Genomic DNA, 23,003 nt, shown 5'->3' on the forward strand with positions numbered 1-23,003 from the left:
TGGAATGCATATTTTCTTTTGTATTTCAGCATACATAATTCGTAGTGCAAAAAATATTTTTCAAATTATATCACTCAGAATATATTTATATTTTGGATTGTGCAGTTCATAATACATTATTAATTTTTTATTTCAAAATATACAGATTGAAATATAATTTTTTGTATTTTGAAATACAAAATTTATGAAAATGCATATAGAAATGATAGAAGTACATGAAGAAATTATCCCTTGTTAATCTTTGACTATTATTGAAAAGGATTTGATTATAGAATTTAACTGGAATAAATGATTTTTAACTTTTAATTAATCATGGATTCTTACATAATTGAAAGTTATAGAAATTTTTATAATAAATAAGGTAAAAGTTATATCTAAGATGGATTTTAACATATTGGTGATACAAAAATCTCTATATTGGAAATAATGTGACAAAATTAAACCCTTTATTTATTTAAGATTAAATATGTTTGTAATCTTTAAAGTTGGTTGGACGTGAAATATGTTTTAATCTGATACAATTTTATATCCAAACTTTTAAAATCAGTGAATCTATTTTAATATAAGGACAATAATTTTTTTATGTGTTAAATAACATATGCTGACATTTGAGTTAGAACGAGTAAAATGATCTGAACAACTTAAATGGTATTTTAAAGCACAATTTGACACATCTAAACAAATTTGAGTGACTTAGGTTAGAAGAACTATATCTAGTCATCTTGAGTGTCAGGACCAAAATCTATTAAAATTCGCACAAAGAAAAATTTAAATTTCACATCAAAGATAGGTGTTAAAAACATATTTAATAACAAATGCACGAGAGAAGCATAAACTCTACTTATGGATTGATAACAATAGTCTAAGAGAATTGTGAACCAGAGAAATGACGGATGCCCCTCTCATCGTTGTTGTGTGATGGGATCCGTGCTTTGTTTTCGGCTTTCATTTGGTATGAAAACACTAGGATCTTTGGTGTTCGACATTAAGGGATGAAATATTTTCTCTTTATAATGTTTGATAATGATTGTGGGTAGCGGGTTACTCTTTTGGGTGTGGAACTGTAGTTTTAGAACTCTGGGTTCAGAAGGGGTTTAGGCTTGGATCATACAAAAATTTGGATTTTAAGGAATCTTTTTTGCCTTCCACTTTTGGTAAGAACTGGTGCAACACAGTTAGCCATGATGTATGACATCTATTTTTCTTCACCATGCAGAAGTATCCATAACATCTTAATAGTTTACAAACTTCAAAAGTTAAAATTACTACGTTTTTTCCTGCAAAATGTCCTAATAATAATATTGGGGAGGAGACAAAAATAAAAGGAAAGAACATTTGTCCCCTCATTTTTCCACCCATTCAAATTTCTCAATTAAATGCGATATATACACACAAACACACTCAGACATGTATCGAACCAAACACAGTAAAGAATACTGCACATGAATTGTGATACTATTTATTTTATTCTTTAGCTTCGGAGCAAATTAGCCTGTATATAATATATATACTCAAGAAAAGAAGCATAAAAAAAAAGGTTAAATTTTGAGAAATATGTGATGAGAAAATGTATGTACTATATATATATTTACTAAACAAAGTTCAGTTTTGAATTTATATCACAACACCCCTTCAAGGGCACCTTAAAATTATCTTACCACTCACAAATCACTTTTTACAAGGGTATACAATGTGAAGAGATGAATCAATCAACTACAATAATCTAAGTGTATGCTTTTATACAATGGGGACAGCTTGAACACTGCTAAAGTCCTTGGTGTCATCGTATTCTGAAAAAGAAAAGAACAGAAAAAGATTTCACCATCTATTATCAACTAGACAATTGAGCAATTGAGGATCTCTCGTGTCGTACCAAACGAAGTCTCGTTACATCACTTCATACACATAATTAGCAGGCAATTTCCTATCAAAAGAGCATAAAGCGTGGTAAGTAGAGATACAATGAAGAGTCTAAGGATGATAACTTGCAGCAGATGATCTCAGAATTTGGACGAACAACAAACCAATGTCCTACTTGTATCTCTCATAATCTAAATTCCCAAAAGAACATCAAAATTTCATCGAGGAACCAATGGTACAGGAAATTTAAGAAGGATTTCCTAATATATAAAACTCAATTTGTAGCATGTCTAAAGTTCCGACTTCTCAAATTTTGCTTAACTACTGGAGTAATCACAAGAACTTACACCTATTGAGTAATCAACAAGGCGAACACACTGCTGATTATTTGATAAAATTTTAACCATAAAACAGCAGTTCTTCTGATAATATTGGGAATACAGTCAAGGAAATGGTATTCTGTGGATTTCTAAATAAACCTATTAGCTAACTTTTGGTTCACTGGAATCTTTTATGATGGAAAGAAAATGAATGCATTTCTCACTCCTCTTATTATCTTTGGTATGGTCAGGAAAATAATCATTCCGAAAGTAGACTCGCAATTGGTGATCCTGTCTGTGGTAGTGAGTGATGATGTTAATACACTGGCAATTGAACTGATTCCAGGAATGTAATCCCTTATTCTGAGGGAGTGATACTCAAGATAACGACCACCACGAAAAATTTCGAAAAGTGGACAAACAAAGTCAGAGATCTTATGCCGTCACTGGATTACGGGTGCACTTTACTCAAAATATCAATCTGTCCGAGAAGGCTATAGATGAACAAGGATTGACTTTATTTGAGAATAGGAATAAATCACTGGTCTGCTGATGCATTTGACTCAAATTGTTATGCTAACTTGAGCTTCATAATTAACTCAAGTACATAAAATCTAGCCGACGGATGTTAAGAATGCTAAAATGAGCCAACTTATGTGTGAAGAAATTCTTCCAGGCAGAGAGGCAATACTAAATATTTTCCACGTCAAATTGACCAAGTATCCGGCCAAAGAAATTTTCTTGGATTTGCCACCATGTTCGTAAACATCATTTCAAATTTGTTCTTCATGGAAAATTCCACCGAGTTAAGTGCAAAGTACTCATTTGGGATCAACCAAAGAAATCTACCAGAATCGGTAAAGGATGGACGTAATTTTGTTCTCATAATATGTTGTGGAAAAGAGACAATGTTTACTTTGAGGTTGACAACGAAAACATAACTGTGAACATATGAGTTGACTACCTTTAATATCATGAACTTTTTTTTCATCAAATTAAAGACATCAACTCTTATGTTCATGTCTATGTGTTCATTATCAACCTCAAAGTAAACGTTGTCTCCTTCCTGCAGCCTATTCTGACAACAAAATTCTGTCCATCCTAATGTTGAATGCTACAACTAGACTAGACCTATTGATACTCCAAATGTCAATCTTGCTATGTGCATTATTAGTAAATGTTATAATATTAGGGCCCATTGTGTTTCAAAAGTAAAACATGCCATATCCATGTATTATTATGTTACTCAAGAATCCTGTTCTATATTATTTCTTTACTTCAACCCCCATAATTTAAACAGCATCTGATATCCTCTATTAACATTATTCGAGTTATTAGGCAAATTCTCAATGCAAAATTTCTTTATTTGGCATACAAAATCATAACCCTACAAGAGTTCCCATGTTCTCATTTTATTCATCACAAGTTTATGACAATTTGCCAACACATCCAATGATCTTTTTTTGACCAAATTTTCTATGGACCAGGTTTTCTCTGAAGCTACTGCAATTTTATAAATAGAAGAGTCATACACGACAACAGTACGCTCATCCCTCTTCTGTTAAAATTTCGTGAAACAGAAGACATAATCATCACTTCCAAAGCTTGTCAATTGCTTAAATGATTAAAGATCATTGACAACAGAAAACAATCTACATTCGTAATACCAGAAACAATTTCTACCTAGGTTACAGCATTTAGAAATGTGAATTTCAAATTGAATAAAATATATAAAGCTTAATAACTGTAAACAATAAATAATAGGCCAAAAAATACTTACTTGAGCTTTGCCACTGAGTTCTCCACCACAGCATAATTGAATAAAAAGCCAATAGAAGGGCAGTACCAGCCATTATTACAGCCCACCCAATCAGATCTCGACCCAATATCACAATCAACCAGGATCCCCAAATTATAAGCACCAAAATTGGAGAAACAACAACAATCCATGCAGAAAGATTCAGGAAACCGCAGAGCAAATGGAGTTGAGGACCTTGCAAGATATTTGGCCATTTTCGAGCAAAGATCCAACTGCAAATAGAAAGAAATGAATAACAATATATGCAAAGAAGCCCGAAATAGTGTCAAAAGGCAGCCATGAGACCTAGCACAACCTTATGTGTTAGGTTCAACAATCCAACTGCTATCATTGTGGATTCATCAAATATTGTAAAATTAATTGTTATAATTATAGAAACATGGAGCAGAATAGGCTTTAATAAAGAGTTGTTTTGAGTTGTACCTATTTGTAGCCTAGGGTCTAGATGAGCATTTACTTGTTTTCAACTCTTCTCTCTCTTTCATCGTATCTCATACTAGCACAAGCTCCCTAAAATATATTTTCTTTCATTTTATTTCTCTCAATTATAAAAATTCATCGATAACTACCAACATAAGCTATGAATTGCTAAACAATATCAAAAACTCATAAAAAGTAGACAGAAATTTTCTTTTCTTTTTTTGCTTTGCTTCACTATACTAACTAATTATTGTCCAGCACAACAAAAATGAGTTAATATTTATTTCTTTCTACCCAAAAATGCCACAAATGATAAGGAATTCCTTTTTGCTAATATAGAAACAATATACAAACACGAAAAAATTCTGCTCCAATCAGCTTGAACATAATTTCACCCCAACTTTTATGAGACATCCTTTTCTTCTTAGGTTCACAAATTTTCAAGGTGTGTTCATATTAATTAGAGAAGTGCAACTTTCTGTAATGAGTGTAACATTACTACTGAATATCTCAATGAACTATAGCCAGCTCGTTAGTAACTAACTTTAGTTACAACTGTCTACAATTTTGTCTCTAATTCATAGGAATCCCATGGTTATATATATATATATATATATATATATATATATATAGTTGGATCCGCATCATTGCAAGTTTGAGTTCATTTTTAGCTCAACCGTGAAACCTAGATGCCTCTGAGTGCATCATCCATTAACACCTTTCTCTGCTAAGGAATCTTCTCCAGTGTTGTTGTTGGCAGTTATATTTTCTAACTCTATTTCCAAAAAACAAGAATATAAGAATTGGTTGATTTTGTGCTGGTAAGTTGAACCAACAATCAAAGGCCACATCACGTTCCAATTAATCCATTACTTACACCAAAATTCCTCACACCTGAAGATAGCAGACCATACCTCAAGAGCCTATATCTAATGGGAGTAAAAGATCAGTTGCTTATTTCTTGGTTACAATCTTGATTACTCAAAATATGCTTCCTACAATTTTTGGATCAGTGTTCTCAAAGGCCGATGGCAAAACATGGAGAAGGAAAAAAATTTCTGGCACATAAACACTATTACGGCATATGGCACCACCATAACAAGCCTCCCTTCAGAAATTGCATATGGCAATTGACAAAAGTTCTGCCAGAATATTCGAAAATGACAACATTTAGCAGCATTGAATCAGATGCAACAAATCATGGCAATTATGAGATAAAAATTCAACCCTAATTTCACCTTCACCTGAACACAAAGGCCAAACAATTTTGTCCAGAACTTCAAACCATGATGCTTTAAGATCAAACAATTTCTGAGTATCTTCTATGAATCAAACCCTATTTGTCACTATCACAGCAATTTGTGATACAATTTAACCCAAGGAGTGACTCAACGAATTTAAAAGCCAACTGAAAAGTATGAATCTATTGTTACCTTGCTTAGCAATAGACTTGATCCAAGGCCAATAAAGTGATACCTAGTCCTACCGCAAGAGGCTTGTCTTGAAAATTTCCAAAAGAAAACTACAAATATGGTAAATGTAGTAAAATCCACTTGTCTTCCGGAAACACCACCACAAGCCAGTATTGCACAAAACCTTCTCTCGGGTTTTGAATACCGAGTTCAACAATACCAACCTTGTCCCAAATGATCGCAAGAGTCATTGCAGAGGCCTCAGATTTCTTGGTGGTCATAGACATACTCTATTCGGTACCAACTCTTTTTCACATTTGGTCATGATGTTTCTAGTTGTCACAATGATTTAAATCAAAGGTTAGGCAGAGTCACACATACAATGATATTGCATTACTTTCCCAAGGATTCCTAAAAGCTTAAATTTTTCGTTGAAAACTTATGATGGCTTTATATCTAAGTATCTAAAATTCCCCCACACAACATCCATTGAGCTTGACTTTGAAGCACATAAAATTATATGACGGTCTTGCCAAAATTAAACATTTTTTAAAAAAATGAGGGTGGAAGAATGAACTATTGTCATGGATGCTCTAATATCATATTAGAGATCAAAACCCACAGGTTAAAGCAACTTGGTAATCACTGCATTTTCTAGCTTCTTTTGCCAGCAATAGCTGGTAAAGAAGGACTACAAACCCTCCTGATTTGTACTCTATCCCTGATAAATTAAAATTTTATAGATAGAGAAAAAATAATAATTAAATCTAATGTGAGTATTCCTAGGTAGCCTAATGGTATTCAGATCCCTAAAAAGGTGACTGAAAGGGTAGCATAATGTATGAGCTTGCATCATTATGGCGTTTGAGGGAGGTCTGATATACACACAACACAACCTTACTTCAACCAGCAGGAGATGTTTCCTTGACTACACCATGACTGCCACAATGCGATGCAGCCACCTTATGGTTGTGCTAAGGCTTACCTCCAAAAAGAAGCAAGTAGTCCAATGAAATTTGGTAACTGAAACTAAAAAATATGAGAGTATTCTAAACGGAAGTCTTATAATGTAGGATAATGTCTAACCCAACTCTACAAAACCAACTTGTGAGGTGAGGGTGGTTTCCCATTTACATACTCTTTTCAAATTTTATCTCTAGCCGAAATGAGACTAAGAATTTTCCCAATACATCCCCTCACCCTCAGCATTATTGATCTTGGTATGTGAATAATATGATGGGTGACCCTTCTAATGGAACTATGATAGATTCTAATTACATCCTAGAATATGGATTTAGGCATAATTCAACCTCACAAAACTAGCTTCTGAAGTGTCTTCCAATTATATACACACACATATATATACTTGGAAGATAAACAGCACATATGGAGAAAGGCCTCTAATAATGGAATTAAATATCCCATCTGGTAAACCTTCAAAAATTAAAAAGCAAGAATCCATGCTTACCTTGGAGGAAGTAGCAGCTTGAGAGACACATATTTGGGAAATTAATTTTTAATAACTCACATGAGTCACCCAGCAAAATGCACATATTTGTTACATCAACAGACACAATTTTTAAATGACATTCGTCCAATATTAATACAAACAACATATATGGAATATAAAGGTATGTTTAGTCTCAAATTCATTATATTTCATTAAAAATATACCATAAACCATGCCGTTATAACTTCAGATTTCTAACCCTGTTACTTAAGATTCCAACAGACATACTAAAATTATAAACCTAATACATGGGACTATAGATTTCATGAGAATTTCAGTTTCATTCAGGTAGTCCCTTTTTCTACAAAGGAAACAAAGAGAAATTCAATTAATCACCTACTTTAGCCCAAAACATTGATAGATAAAAAATATTATTTTCTAAGTATATCACGTTGAAGATTTAAAGGTTAGACATATCATTTAAACTTGGCATCCATGCCCCATGTAATACCTCTACGGTAAACACTAGCCGTAACAACGTTGCCAACATGCATCTTCCCGTGGATTCCAACAAAATTACTTAAAAGAATTGCAAAGCATTCAATACAAGGAAGCAACAAGCTCGTAAGGCCCAGTGATTTCCCACGAAAAAAAATTACAAACGGCCGGCTCTCACAATTCAAGATTGGAACCGAACTGCCACTACAGAAAAGGGTATACAAGATGGTAGGAGAGAAGAGAAGAGCTTTAATACTAGGATTGAATGATACAATAGGCTGCAACTTTTCCTTTTTTCATTTTTTTTTTCACCACATCATTACTCATTAACAATTAGGGTTTTTACCAGGGCCACCATAGTAAAAGTAGTGACCCCAATCCCCATTACTGCCTGTTTGAACATCATAGCAGTTTGATTGCTCAGTGAAGGTGCCAAGGCCTTTGGGTGCCTTGAGATTGTTGGAGCTATCAACCACTTGAATATTTCTGAAGTAACTTGCTTTGCCAAACCCCTCTTCAGGAAAATGGCCACTTCCCATTTGAGTTGAAGTGTGTTGACCATCAGGCTCAGAATTAACAACTTCACCTCCCCACTCTATCATGGAAGCACTGTCAACCAAATATGAGAAGAGGAAAGAAGGCCAATACCCCAACACATAGTCATTCCCAAATTGCATCCACCAGTGTCCCTCTTTTGGATCCTACAAGAACAGAGAAGATAACTAGTTAATAACAGTAACAAAGTTCATGTCTTTAATGAGCATGTTGTTTAGCTCAAACATTAGCAGAGGGAATTTTGTACTATATTAGTCATGATGATGGCTTAAAATACATGTACTGTGTGCTGGCATTTATAGGCATGAGTATGTGAGCATCTCATGACTTTTTTTAAGGTTTCTGAGGTTGAATTGTTAACACTGTCCCATCACACTACAATTGGGGTCCATATGCAACTCTAGATCAAAAGAAGTTGGGAAGAGATACCAGGGATCTGTGCTACAATAAAGAAGATTCTAATGATTCTAGGTAAAAAAGCTTTTACTAGCTAGTTAATTAGTGAGAAATAGTAAAACTCAAGATTATTATACTGGTTATGAATTATCAAACACTTGCATATGGTATTTTACACATGTCATGTTTCTTACGGTCGGTTGAAAGATGTTATATTTCCAACAATCCAAGCACTAGAGACATTACAACGGTCCACAAGTCAAAAAACATCTTGTTGGAAGAATGATGAAATTCATGATGCTCAAAGATTGTTTCTTTCTGTTCATTAATGAGTAGAAAAACTCCTGGGAATTTACCTTCCAGATAAGTATACTGATATCATACTGAGAGTTTCGGTATCCAGAAACTGGGGTAATAGTTGCACCCATTGCTATTTCACTATTCACTTGAATAAACCCCGAGCAGAGAAGATTGTAGCAGCCAGTTGCTTGATATGCATCACTCTATAAAATGCAGAAAGTGAGTTTTAGACAAAAAAAAAAACACACACTATTCTTTCACTAACAAGAAAAATAGAAAGCCACATAGTTCAACATATAAGTTCAAAAGGTAGAAGCTTACAGTCCAGTAGGTGAATAACCGTGTGTTGTTGTCACCATATAAATCTGGGCTAACCTGTTATCAAGAACAAAGTGTCATTGCAATTTACAAGTATAACTCAGAGTTAAAAACAGAAAAGATGCTTAGTTTGTACATTCAGACTAAATGAATAGTGTGATTTTTCTACCTGCCAGCCAGCTTCAATGCTATTGAGATCTTGACCAAATGAGCCTCCTAATATCCACAGCTGAGACAAACTGAACTCGTTAGGTTTTTGTATCTTGGGTTCCCACACATTTATAGTGGCTTTGGCTCCATAATACTTGTCTCCTTCAACATATGCTATTGCATGCTGGTAAAAACGAAAAACAAACCACAAAAACACAGTTAAGAATTAGACCAAGGCTACAACAAAAAAACTGATAACACAAGAAGGAACTCAAAACAGTTCTTACCTGATGACCACTCTGGTTAATTAGATCAGGCTCTGCAGACCTAGGCTTAGGAATTGCTCTGTGCTTCTTCCTACCATACCTTCTCACTGAACTTGCTCTCAGAACATCCTCCTCTTTTGTTCTTCTGACGGGTATTGTGTCCTCAGGGCATCTACCATTCGCATGCCACGCCTGACTAATGGGGATATGAACTTTTGCTTTGGGATTTTCAGATACCTTGTTCTCATCAAAAAGCCCTTCAGGGTGGAAAGAAGGTCTTGTCTGTTAAATCAAAGCATGGTATTGGTGAGCAAATACTCATAAAAAAGAAGAAACACAATGAACAAGAAGCATAGATCTTGAGTTGAAGAAAGTGGACCTGAATCTTGTGATCTTTGAGGAATGGATGATCAAATGCTGGCTGCTTCGAAACAGGCACACAGTCTATCGTATCCCCATCTGGACTCTGCAACACATGAAAAATCATGTCAGAAGAAAAAGAAAAGCAAATCATTACGTACTTCTTTCTCTCAGTACTTTCTAGTTACTGCTTCAAAATTTAATCAATAATTCCATCGAAAGGGCTAGGGCTATAATTTTCCTTTTCAACAAAATAGGAGAAAAAAAATAGTTTGTTTAAGAAATCAGCACACACACATAAAGATCTACATTTCACATAACAGAGAGAGAAGAACCCACAAAATAAACATAGCAGAAATAGAAATAGCAGCTCGCAAGAAAGGATATTTTAACCGAAAGTGTTTGAAAGGTAAAGAATCATTTCATTAACATCCCACCTACAACAACCAAAGACCAAACCAAAAAAGTAATCTTTTTATTGGGTGCCAAACAGATTAAAACAAGAAGAAACACCCAAATGGGGTGGATTAAGAACATCTCAAAACACAAAAATAAGAAAGAGAAAGAGAGAAACCTGAATGGTCTTAACAGGAGACTTGTTCAAGCGATTCAAGTGCTTAGCAACCTCAAGCTTCTGCCTTGAAACACTGAGTCTAGCAGCAGAAGATAGGGAGAAAAAAACGCCCCACAAACAGAAAAGAAGGAGAATAGTGACACCACAACCACCACTAGAACCCATCACAACACAACCCTTCAAAAAAATGCAGTCATAACATTTGTAATTCCAATCACACTCTAGCAACGAAACTAACAAATCCTTCACTTACCTTACTGTTGTGAACTGAAATGGCAGCCACATAGTGGCGAATTCAGCATAAATGAGGCATAGCTGAAGCAGCTAGGGTTTCCAAGTGAGAGTTCAAGGAAACTAGGGTTAGTACTGCGAAAATTGAAAGAAGAAATAACGAAGAGAAGAAGAAAAAAGAAGGGTTTCTGATTTTGTTTCTGTTTCTCTCTCTCAAGCTCGGATTGTACGTTGAAGAGGGTAAAGGATTGGTGAAGATTAAAACCCTACTCTGCCCCCTTCTCTTTGCTCAACCTCTGTCAACTATATCAACTAAAATATAATATAAAATATAATCAAATATAAAAAAATTAAATTAAATTCCTTCTTTTTCTCTCTCTACGTATGAGAGAGAATAAAGACGAATAATGTGCGTAATGAAAAAAAACTTTAACCTATTTTTATTACCCTTGGACCAGCTACGACTCACTTTTCAACCCTCCTTCGCCATTAGTAAAACTTAGCAAATTTTTCTTATAATAAATTAAATTCGCCGAATAAAAAATAAGAGTCAAATCATTTAAATATTCCATGTGTATAAATAATACCTAATATATATTAAAAATATCACTAGAATATATAAAAATTAAAAAAAAAAACGTTGTCGCTGAGACATTGGTTGAGAAAGTCAATAATGTAATAGTGACTTGTTTAAAAGTGTGGATTTTGACGTTTAAATAGAATTTTTCGCATTCTTTTGGCTACGGGATCATTTAGTTCCCGTGAATATTGTTTTTCGAAAGTTTAAAAAGTAAAAACTAACCAAACCAACATTTAAACGTCATGTGCAGAAAAATCTGAAAACCTTGTTAGCATCTGACAACTACTTCAAATCCAGTGGCTGATTAAACAGGAGAAAAAGAAAAGCAAATCATTACGCACTTCTTTCTCTCAGTACTTTCTAGCTACTGCTTCAAAATTTAATCAATAATTGCATCAAAAGGGCTAGGGCTATAACATCAAAAGGGCTAGGGCTATAATTTTCCTTTTCAACAACATAGGAGAAAAAAAATAGTTTGTTTAAGAAATCAGCACACCCACATAAAGATCTACATTTCACATAACAGAGAGAGAAGAACCCACAAAATAAACATAGCAGAAATAGAAATAGCAATGAAAACACCATGTGCAGAAAAATCTGAAAACCTTGTTAGCATCTGACAACTACTTCAAATCCAGTGGCTGATTAAACAGGAGAAAAAGAAAAGCAAATCATTACGCACTTCTTTCTCTCAGTACTTTCTAGCTACTGCTTCAAAATTTAATCAATAATTGCATCGAAAGGGCTAGGGCTATAATTTTCCTTTTCAACAACATAGGAGAAAAAAAATAGTTTGTTTAAGAAATCAGCACACCCACATAAAGATCTACATTTCACATAACACAACCACCACTAGAACCCATCACAACACAACCCTTCAAAAAAATGCAGTCTCAACCTTAAAAAGTTGACACCCTAAGAAGCTTTGAAGAGTGAAGTTTCCCCCTTTCACCTTCTTCAGGCACAAAAAATTGCAATGTGGAGAACTACCAACTAGCCCAACCTCACCCCACTTTCTCACTTTCTATGAAGGCAAAGGGGCACCCACTAAACAGCCACACACACAACACATCTCACACTAAGCTAACCCTCTTTTGTTTTATTCCTCTTTCTTCAAATCACCCTTTTCTCTCTCCTTCCACTTTCCATCATCCTCATAATATTATATATCTTATTAACTATTCACATTCATTATTCACTCATTAAATAGTTAAACAAAAACCGTCACTTTCTAGTTCCCTCTTTCTTGTCATTTTCCTCTCTCACTTCTGTTACATAGCACTATATTCGCCTTCTTCTCGCTCTTCTCCACAAAAACAAAAAAAAGGCTCATTTTTTGACTACTTTTTATAATAATAAAAATGGGTTTGATGTTTGCACGGGGAAAAACAAAAAGGGTGGCAAAGGAATAGGAAAAAAAATAAAAATGAATTGTGGGTCTGTGTGTTCGTAATTTTCATGAATGTGTGCAGTGTCCTCACGCTAGTTTTTGTCATTTAGATAGCCACTGATGTGAAATTGCGAATTGTCAAGTGAGAGTGTGTGTGTGCAGAACTCAATGCCTTTACCGTTTTATCTTTGCATTTCAAACACCAACACGAAAATAAAAATTAAAAATACCCAAAGAAAATAAAATATTAATTTACTTCTTCCGCCTCTAAAAAGTATGTCATTATATCTCTTCTTTGTACTTGAATTAAATTTAAGTTTTAATACATTTTTTTCTTAATATGCTACAAGTTTATTTAATATGATTTTTTTTCTTTAATTTTTTTTTATTTTAAAATAATTAATATGATTTCTTTTTGGTGTTGACATTTCAGAAGTAATTACGTGTTAATGACTAAAAATTCAGAATAAAGTATATTGATTATTTTTAAATAAAATAAAAAATAAAAAAATAAACTTCTCAAATATTATAGCAAAAAAAATATTAAGCCTAATTAAAATTTGATCAACGACACACATTTAATTCTAAACAGATAACTTGCAAAATGTGACCACAAAGAGTTTTTTCTTTTTTAAGTCCTAAAACAGATTTCACTTTTGAGGCTGAAATTTTCTTTCTTTCTCCTTTCTTTTGCAACGAACGAGACTGAAAACTTTGCTTTTAAACGTAAAAAGAGCAACTTTTGTCCCGTGTTCTGACTGAGACTATCCGTTACTCTCTATTTTTATTCAAACTATTTTTTTACTTATAAAAACATTATTCTTCTTTTCAAAATCTAACTAAGAAATAAAGTTCAATTATAATGCAGAATAATAATAATATTATTATTCTGAATGTGTTGGGTTTGAAAGAAATAATTAGTGTGGTTAATTTGTTGACCCATCCATTGACTGCAATAAGTAACCACTCTTGGTGTTCCATGAAGAAAGAAAAGAGAGGATAATGTGTGAATGAATAATAATTGATGATTTGATGAATGAAGAAGTGGGTCCATTTGAGAGTGAAAATAAAAGATACATTATGTTTAATGATTCAAAGGGAATCCGATGAAAAAATAAAATAATTTTGGTGATAGTGCTGCATGCACATAACATAATAATTATGCAAATCTCTGAGAGAATCATCTGTAACTTGGCGTCGCATCCACGACCATGTGTTAATTTCATTTCATTAATCTTGTCTTCCACAGACAAAGATTCCTTTGTTCCGATTTTAAAACATGTTTTCCTTTTCAATCCTCTTCCATTATTCTAGGAATCAATCCTCCTGCAATTCTTACTCATCCCATTAATTCTCAGCAGTGGTAGGTTTTTTTAAACTTTTAAATGATTCAAGGTATACAAGAAAGTTGTGGAATTAATTAAATTTTAAATTTATCGTAAATTTGTGTATTATTATTAAATATTTGTTTTTTATTTTATTTTATATTAATTGTAATTTTTAATTAAGTATTTTTTTTTTCTAGCTTAGTGAGGATACTATTTTAAGTTATCTTATTAATTTATCTTTATATGTCAAAATGTCAAGATATATGAGATTTTGTGATATTAGATAAAAACTAAATTGGGCTTAATATCATTATTACTTCATATGTTTGTTATGATGATTTAATATTTTACAGGAGAATGAAACGTGACATATATGTGACAATTTGAGATTACGCGAATATTGTGGATTACGTATTAATTTGCTAAGGTGGAAAATATGATATTTTTTGAAGATTAGAAAGATGATTGTAATAAGATTTTATGTGGGTTGAATAAAGAATGAAATTTTGGAAGATATGGGAAGAAAACTTTTTCAATAAAATTAGTGCATTTGTGGATTTTTCATTCTAATTTATGTATTGGGTGGTGTTCATTAAAAATTGATCGGGACTCAAAAAATCATCCTCATTAGAACAAGTATGCATATAGCTATGACAAGCCTAAGCAATGACCTTCACACTTTCATGACGTCTCTCTAACTCCACAATAAAAAGATGGTAGAGGAACTTATAAATTCGTTTTATTTTTGATCGATGTTGGATCTTTAACAAATTTCTCACGTTAAGATATATATACATCTCAATTTTGAGATTAAATATTAGAGGATAATTTAATGGTAGATAACATAATAGACTTAACAAATAATGAATTAATTTTATTAAGATAACGTCAGACGACTATTTTAAGTAATAAATTTTAAATTTATCTCAATCATACAAAATCAGCTTGTAAGATGAAACTTGTACTCTCTCAACCTTTAGTCACCTCTACCTATGACGTTTGTAACATATGATATTTGTTATTCTACAACTTAAGTGATATGTCATTATCTATATTACTGTGATAAATCATCACTCTCTCTAAATGACATTATCATCAGTGTAATGGAAGGGATACGAATTTTTTAAGAAACTATGGAGATCACATTGAATCAAAAGAAAATTGAGTAAACATTAAATTACTTGTTAAAAATATAAAACCAAAAGATGTTCATTTCCTCATCATCGATAACATAACTCAAAAGTTTCATATTTTAATTAAAGTAATAACCTTCATTTGCCATTTTACAATAACAACGATATAATTTTATATTAACTGTAAAATCTTACATGTCTTAGTAAACAGACACAAGGAGATGTCATGATAAAATAATACTCAAAATATCAATTAATTAGAACTTAATTTAAAAAATCAAACATTTAATAAACTAAACATATTTAATAAAATTTTAGTTAAAAATATATAAATCTATAGATGTTATCAAATTTAATTAAGTAACTATACGTTAATATCTTATACTTGTATTTTTGTACTTTGAATATTTGGAAAAAATATATTAAATTTCGTTGACATTAATAAATCATCAATACAAGATATTACGAGACTACTTTTACCTGAAACTTAAATATATTGAGTGTATAAATTTATTCAATTTTCTCATCTTCATATATTCTTTAGACAACCAATTAAATTATTGTCTATTATAAAATAAATTATTTTAATATATTTTATTGCTACGTAAGGTTGATGATAATATATTATTTGAAAATGAAAGCACTGCTTTCTAGATCTTGTTACCACGTGTTCTTTAGAAAGTTTTTTCATTCAATGTGCTTTTCACGAAAAGTCTATTTAATTTTTATAAAACAATCTTGAATGAAATTAAAATTCTAACAGTCGACCTTTAGAACAACATATATTTAGTTTTATTTTTCTTTTACTACAACTCTTGATCAAAAGTTATAGAAATACAAACACAAAAAAATCAATAAGGGAATTTGCAAATATTTTATATTATTTGATTTAACAGTAAGCAACAGAATATTAGTGCAAAAAAGACTATTGATTCCAGTTTTTTTGTCATTCGATCTCTGTTTTAGACTCGATGCATATTGGAACGAGGTTAAAAGAGATGTTTTTTGGCCTTGATTAACACCTGAGGCCATAAAGACACTTTTCTATCTCGGTTGCAGAAAGACTGGAGCCATAGAATGAATTTTTTGTTTCGGGTAAGAGAGTTTTACTTAGAACACTTTAATAAACATGAAATGAAACAAGATGCAACTATGGTCTTTAATTATGTGGGACAAGTTCATAGTTTTAGAAAATTGGAAATTACTTTTATCAGTCTTTTGTTGTCAAGATGTAAAAGAACACAGTTGTATCTTTGCATGTATAAAGTTATCACTCTTGTTTTATTCTCCAGTCTCCACGTAACATCCTTTTCTACCATAAATATAGTGGACATTGTATTGCCCAGTGTAAAAGACAACATTTCAAACAATTGTTTCACAGTATACATTTAAAAAAAAAAAAAATAGTTCAAAGATTTGGTATAGATTCAATTGTAGACAATTTATTTGACGTGAAAAAAACACGTTTTGAATTTAATGAATGAACTACGTAAATAACATTTTGAAACATCGTACAATAAAGATTTTACATAAAAAAGTTACGTATATTTAAGATACAAAATTTATTTTTTAATATATGGTCAATTTAGCTTTATATATATATATATATATATATATATATATATATATATATATATATATATATATATATATATATATATATATATATATATATATATATATATATATATATATATATATATATATAGGTTACGAATGATAATGAGTTGAATTGGTAACTTATAGTGTCTACTCTATCCCTCATGTCTAAAACTGATAGCCATTTTGTTATATGTTAGATATATGAAAATAAAATTCACAAGTTTTTTTTTACACGTGGATTCCAATGAATATTCATAAATATTTTTACATATTATTTTTAAAAATTTTGAATAAAATTATCTTAAGAAAATATTTAAAATAAAAATTTGGATTAAAAAAAAATTTAAATAAAATTCAAATTAAGTTACTCGATGTAAATAAATTTGATATTTGTACAAAGGAAATTAAACCATGAGTTATGTCAAAATATAAATTTTAAAAATTAATATTTTACAGAAATAACTTCGATTTACTAAGTTTAATAAAAATATATAAAATTAATTTTTAAATTAATTTTTTATTAATACTCTTATTTTGATCACTTGCATTTTAAATTAAAAAATTAAAATAAAATTTATTAATATTCGTAAATCAAATACCACAATACCCGTGAGTCATCAATATTAATGAGTGCGATCTTTTTTTACCGTCCCTATGTATTGTGTTCGATGAAGAGAAAAAAGAATTAGATGAGAATAATATAAGTATGATTTTTAGTTAATAAACTCATGAAAGAAAAAAACTCTACAAATGTGTATAAATATGTATGAGTAAAATTTATTTATCTGATGTTGTTAGTTTCTTTAAGAAAAAATAATTAGAAGACTCACTTATATATTTGTTAGATTTCTTTTTTGAGAGACATTAAAAAAAATCAGTTTCAATGAACAAGGTAATTATATCGTTTTTAATCCAAAACATTAATGCTATGTTTGAACAAGGTAATTAAAAATAAATTTAAATTTAAGGAATTTTTGGAGGTATTTCAAATGAATAAAACAAAATAATTTTAAATATCCAAAAATATATAAAAAATTCACTCATTTTTACTTCATTTACAAAGGTCGAGACAGATCGTTTAGGTCAAAGATTGATCCAGGTTGAAGTCAATCTAAGTCGGTCCGAGTTGATGATCGAGTTAGGATAACGCTAGTCGATGGTAAAGTTTGATCGATCCAAATTGATGGTTGAGTCGGGTCGATTCAAGTTGTTGGTCAAGCTAGGTCAACTCATCTAATGGATAAGCATGGTGATGGTCTAACCTTTTCAGCCTAGATCAACAAACAATTTAGGTCGACTTAGGTCAAAGGTTGTGTTGGTTCAATCTTAATCGAAAGTCGAGCCGAATGAGTCTTAATTGAATCATCTATAATCTATCTAGATCAAAAATCAAAACAAATAATTTTGAATTGATGGTTCAACTAACTCAACTTAGACTTAAGGATAAAATTGAAAATAGAGATTAAATTATTTTATCCACACTAAAAAATTGTTAAAACTTTGATTTTTACAACTAAACATATGTTGAAAAAACCGACTGAAATATAGTTTATAAAGAGCTGACTTATCTATTCTAAATAGTGTGATTGGACATTGAAAATCCGCTTAAAATTCGATAGTTAAAAAGAAAAAAAAACTAAATTTGAACTATGAATAGTACTGCCGAAGAGTAACATAACCTAATATAATTTTGGTTCGTAAAAAGAAAAAAGAAGAATTCAAGTAAAAAAAAAAAATTGTCAAAATTTAATGAAAGTGATCAATAAATACAATATTTATTTTTTTAAGAAAACTAGAACATTTGAATGCAATTATTTGCTGAGTGCTATGGAAAACTCATTTTTTGAATTTAAATATTAAAAAGAAAAGCTCACTTCAAAAATTTCTTTAAAATAGAAGAAATTTAAATTTTACACAGACACATCACAGTTAATTAAAGATATAAAAATATGTTTACCTCTAAAAATAATTTTGACATAGAAAAATATATTTAGATATATATGAAAAGGTATTTGAGACATCATAATCCCTGGAGAAGCCGTAGCAGGGTTTCGTCATGTTGCCCTGCAACCTCATCACTAACAAAGAAAGAGTTTGTTTGGACCCTTTGGCCCAACCGCATCACTGACCCTACACGTGTACCTTCACTCATCACACGCACATCACACGCGCGCCCGTGACAGAATCCATCTCGGTACGGTTCGAGGCGCCAAAATAAAAAATAATGTAAAATGTGAATAAATTACGCAACGGTACAATCGAGCTTCGAAACTCTCAAAAGGGAATCCAATGTTGCAACTCCATTCAAACATTAACCATTCTTATGCAATTTTTTTTTTCAACTATATACTTAAACACTCTTAACAGATTTAAAATAAAATGTAGTATTATAATTATATTATATACACAACTTCATCTTTAAATGTGTAGTTCTAGATTTAATCTCTAAACATTTGTCAGAAAGATTAATCCATAAATGTATTTCCCATGAAGAAAAGCCTCTTGGAAAGTTGAGGATAAATATATATATATATATATATATATATATATATATATATATATATATATATATATATATATATATATATATATATATATATATATATTGTTTCACTTACCTCTTAAAAAATATAATTCTCAACAACCATGTCAATAATTTCTCACTAAGTTTCAACAAAGAAAATGATCGTATTTCTTGTAAAAAAAATCTAATTAAGTTTTTCATTAAATGTTTTTCGCGGATGGGTGAGAATATTGTATTATTTTTATTAAATCTTTTAAAAATAAATATATTTTTCTTTTCAAAATTGTATTTCATTTCAAACATTATGAACTTTATAAGTAAAAATATAAATTATTTCATCCATGAATTTTGTGAAAATTACATAAAAACATTTGTTTTTAAAAATTATATGTGAATGTTATCGTTAAGCTGGTGGCGTTCTAATTATAAAATTTTGTTTGACATATGATAAACATTCAACCAATGATTCATTGAAAATGACATTTTACATAACTTTTGTAGATTTTAAGAACAATATAATTTATATAACATGAATGAAACAAAACATTTATAATGATTTGAAGACGAAAAATATATTTAACCTCTCTTTCGATGTACAAAATTTTTTAGAATATTAAAGACAAAATTATGAAAGAGTTTTATACTTCAAATGTATTTGACTACGATGATGTTATATGAACAGACTTAGTCAAAACATTGACATTACCTATGAGAACAAAAACAATACTCCAAAGACAAATTCTCTTTACCCAATGGGTGAAGAAAGATGAACACTCGTTCCTTTGACAAATGGAATGAAAAAGTTGTTAAAAAAATCAACACTAGTTTCCATCAAACCTATATTACATGACTTGTTTCGATACATTCAATAGTTTTACATTGCTCAGGAGTCAATATCAAAGACAATTTAAATAGATATTCTTTCGTCAACCCTACAAGACTTATTTTAAAAACAAAAGTATGATAGAGTTTGAGACCCTTAGACAATATCTCGGATAAAGTGATTGATACTAACTATCTTATCTCATAAACATGAAATTTGTTGACGTATGTGAACATTATTCCAAAGATACAATACCTATAATAAATAATTGATTTTAATAATAATATCTCAACAAATTTATGATAATACATAATATTAAACATAAGTTGAAATATTACTCATAATAAAACAAATATATAATTAGTTTATGTGTCAGCTAATATTAACTCTTTTAAAAGTGTTTTTCTTTTTAATTTCTTATGAATTTTTTTTAAGAAGACCCTTTAAAAGTGTTTTATAATTACAAACTTTTATATGTAGTATAATTATATTGCATTTAAAAGACAAGTATCTTCAACTTCCTAATTGTTTTATGAGGAAGAAAATAAAAAAGGTTTTCATTTTTTTTTATTTAAGGTTAAATATGTTTGTAGTATGTAATTTAAATGCGAAATTGGAACTTTTCGTGTTTTAAACTTTGATATATTTGATTTCCAAAATTCAAAATTGAATTAATATAGTCATTTTAATCCAGCGATGTCATGTTTTTTAGGTGTTAAAAGATGTTTCAAGATGACATTTGAGTTAAAACGTGTAAAATGATATAAACAACTCAAACGCTAATCTAAAATGTCATTTAACACGTCTACGAAATTTAACGACATCAATGTTTCTTTAGGTGTTAAACGATATTCCATAATAACAACTGAGTTCAAACGTACCATGTGATACAAATAATTTAAACGCTAGCTTGAAATGTCGTTTAACACGTCTAAAAATTTGTATGCAGTTGAGTTAAAATAACTAAAAATATTCATTTTACAATTTTAGAAATCAAACTATATTAATTTATAATATAGACGAATTCCAATTTTATATATATGTTTAAAAACTACAAACATATTTAACCACTTCTTATTACATAACACTTCTCTAGATATTACTCCTTCCTCTCTTCTATTTCTTCTTCCTCTTTTAAAAATTTTATTTCTTATCAAATTCATCATAAGTGTGGCTATTGATCCTTCAAATTCTTTAATATAATATGTTGATAAGGAATTATAAAATTTTTAAGGAATTTGAATTGCTTTGACTTTTTGTATTTTCAAAATATCATAAATTAATTCAATTTTTTTGAATTTCTCAATTTTCAATTTAAACACATAATTTAATTTAATTGTTATCCTATTTCCAAAAGTAAAAACTAAGGTATTAAAAGTTTATATCTCTTGAAACAATTTCTTAAAGGTTATACCATTCGATAATTAATTATTACTAGTGCAATAAAAGTTTTTTCACGACATCAATCGAAGACGTTTAACAAGCAAATGGTGAACTACGAAAAAATTATGTGTCGTTTAACACTTTGATGGAGATGATTTTTTGCTGTACTTTAATAGAATTGCTTTGTTAATTTTATCGTGATATGCAACACATTACTTCTTTTTTCGAGACTCTTAATAATACTTATTTTAATCATCATCTGTTAGACTTTTAATGTTAACAATATCTACGACGATTAAAAAATTGTCGTTGAAATAGTATTTTAACCGTCATATAAAACCCATTCTGTAATAATGTGCTAACGGCTATACAAACCATGCATTACATGGTTATCTTAAGTACACAAAATATCTATTTGTCGTGTCTCAATCACTACCTTAAATTATAACTTCAAAACAAGTACAAAAACAATAAATAAATTAACAATATTACTTTACAGAATCAAGAATAAAACTTACCTCACTAGCAACACTAAACAACCCATATTTTACTTTTAGTTTATTCATAGGTCATATCCAACCATAAATTTATTAATCTTAATAAAATATAATTAAAAATTATATCATTACTAAATCAAAAGATTTATTTAGTGAAAAGTTTAATAGCATAATCCAATCCAACTGGTTGGTTAATGTCTTATTACAAAAAAAGAAAAATGTTTAATGGCCATTAAATCAGACACAAGCTTCAAAGACACTTAATTTGACAGATTAAGCAATCAAATTAACTACCCAATTATTTAATGAAAATCAACTTTCCTTTCATTTGATTCTTACAACTATGACACAAAAGAAGTTTCTCCATTTTTTCTTCTCCATCTTCCTCTTATTTATTCTTTAAGCCTCTTTTTTCTTTTCACATTTTTATCATAACTAACTTTATCATCATTGTTCCTTTACACCATTTTTTATATAAAAAAATCGGCTCTTTTATTTTATTGCACATAATATAAAGATAACTTTATCTTCTTCATTGAACAAATCAGAAAGTTTTTATTTATTTATTTATATATATATAATAAAATTATGCATGGCAACTATATATGCAAAATGTTGATTTTTCAACATCACCTATAATGCACAAACAGATCACGTTCATATGTCAGTGTCGGTGTTCCTCCAAAGGACACAACATTGCTTCAAATAAAACCATATTCATAAAAAAAAAACAATAATAATTATAGACTATTTAAATCGAATTTAGAAGAAAGAAAAGTTCCAACCAATCATTTTTATTAGTTTGATTTTTTTT

General features: G+C 30.2%; 2 protein-coding genes across 8 annotated transcripts; both read right to left on the bottom strand.

The window, feature by feature from the left end:
- Nucleotides 1-1,557: 1,557 nt before the first annotated feature.
- LOC114178092 lies at nt 1,558-6,157 on the bottom strand. Of its 5 annotated transcripts, XM_028063799.1 has the most exons (4): nt 4,295-4,416; nt 3,961-4,211; nt 1,874-1,924; nt 1,558-1,790 (listed from the first exon to the last, which is right to left on the bottom strand). In XM_028063799.1, the coding sequence occupies exons 1-3, from the start codon at nt 4,328-4,330 to the stop codon at nt 1,888-1,890; spliced, it is 324 nt and encodes a 107-aa protein (XP_027919600.1). In that variant the 5' UTR covers nt 4,331-4,416; the 3' UTR covers nt 1,558-1,790; nt 1,874-1,887. The 5 variants fall into 5 exon arrangements, 3 of the variants coding, with proteins under 3 accessions (XP_027919600.1, XP_027919599.1, XP_027919598.1); XR_003603263.1 differs by lacking the exon at nt 4,295-4,416 and adding an exon at nt 5,853-6,157 and having other exon boundaries at nt 1,558-1,924; XR_003603262.1 differs by lacking the exon at nt 4,295-4,416 and adding an exon at nt 4,423-4,672 and having other exon boundaries at nt 1,558-1,924.
- Nucleotides 6,158-8,072: 1,915 nt separating this feature from the next.
- LOC114178091 lies at nt 8,073-11,242 on the bottom strand. 3 transcript variants are annotated; one of them, XM_028063794.1, is made up of 8 exons: nt 10,952-11,242; nt 10,699-10,875; nt 10,144-10,230; nt 9,786-10,046; nt 9,518-9,682; nt 9,352-9,405; nt 9,087-9,233; nt 8,073-8,480 (listed from the first exon to the last, which is right to left on the bottom strand). In XM_028063794.1, exons 2-8 carry the CDS (start codon nt 10,861-10,863, stop codon nt 8,106-8,108), a joined length of 1,254 nt encoding a protein of 417 aa, XP_027919595.1. In that variant the 5' UTR covers nt 10,864-10,875; nt 10,952-11,242; the 3' UTR covers nt 8,073-8,105. The 3 variants fall into 3 exon arrangements, with proteins under 3 accessions (XP_027919595.1, XP_027919597.1, XP_027919596.1); XM_028063796.1 differs by having other exon boundaries at nt 10,699-10,777; nt 10,952-11,228; XM_028063795.1 differs by lacking the exon at nt 10,952-11,242 and having other exon boundaries at nt 10,699-10,943.
- Between the last annotated feature and the right edge of the window lie 11,761 nt (nt 11,243-23,003).

The sequence above is a fragment of the Vigna unguiculata genome, chromosome 3, assembly GCF_004118075.2.
Source record: "Vigna unguiculata cultivar IT97K-499-35 chromosome 3, ASM411807v1, whole genome shotgun sequence".
NCBI classification, from domain to species: domain Eukaryota; kingdom Viridiplantae; phylum Streptophyta; class Magnoliopsida; order Fabales; family Fabaceae; genus Vigna; species Vigna unguiculata.

Excerpts from the sequence above, each read along its gene's own strand:
- LOC114178092 (XM_028063797.1), bottom strand. The coding sequence starts at position 4,330 with ATGATAGCAGTTGGATTGTTGAACCTAACACATAAG. Across the intron at positions 4,212-4,294 it reads TGTTGAACCTAACACATAAG|TTGGATCTTTGCTCGAAAAT; the intron begins GTTGTGCTAGGT and ends TTCTATTTGCAG. Across the intron at positions 3,739-3,960 it reads AACTCAGTGGCAAAGCTCAA|AAGAGGGATGAGCGTACTGT; the intron begins GTAAGTATTTTT and ends AAATTTTAACAG.
- LOC114178091 (XM_028063794.1), bottom strand. The coding sequence starts at position 10,863 with ATGGGTTCTAGTGGTGGTTGTGGTGTCACTATTCTCCTTCTTTTCTGT. Across the intron at positions 10,231-10,698 it reads CTCCTGTTAAGACCATTCAG|AGTCCAGATGGGGATACGAT; the intron begins GTTTCTCTCTTT and ends CATGTGTTGCAG. Across the intron at positions 9,683-9,785 it reads TTAACCAGAGTGGTCATCAG|CATGCAATAGCATATGTTGA; the intron begins GTAAGAACTGTT and ends CGTTTTTACCAG.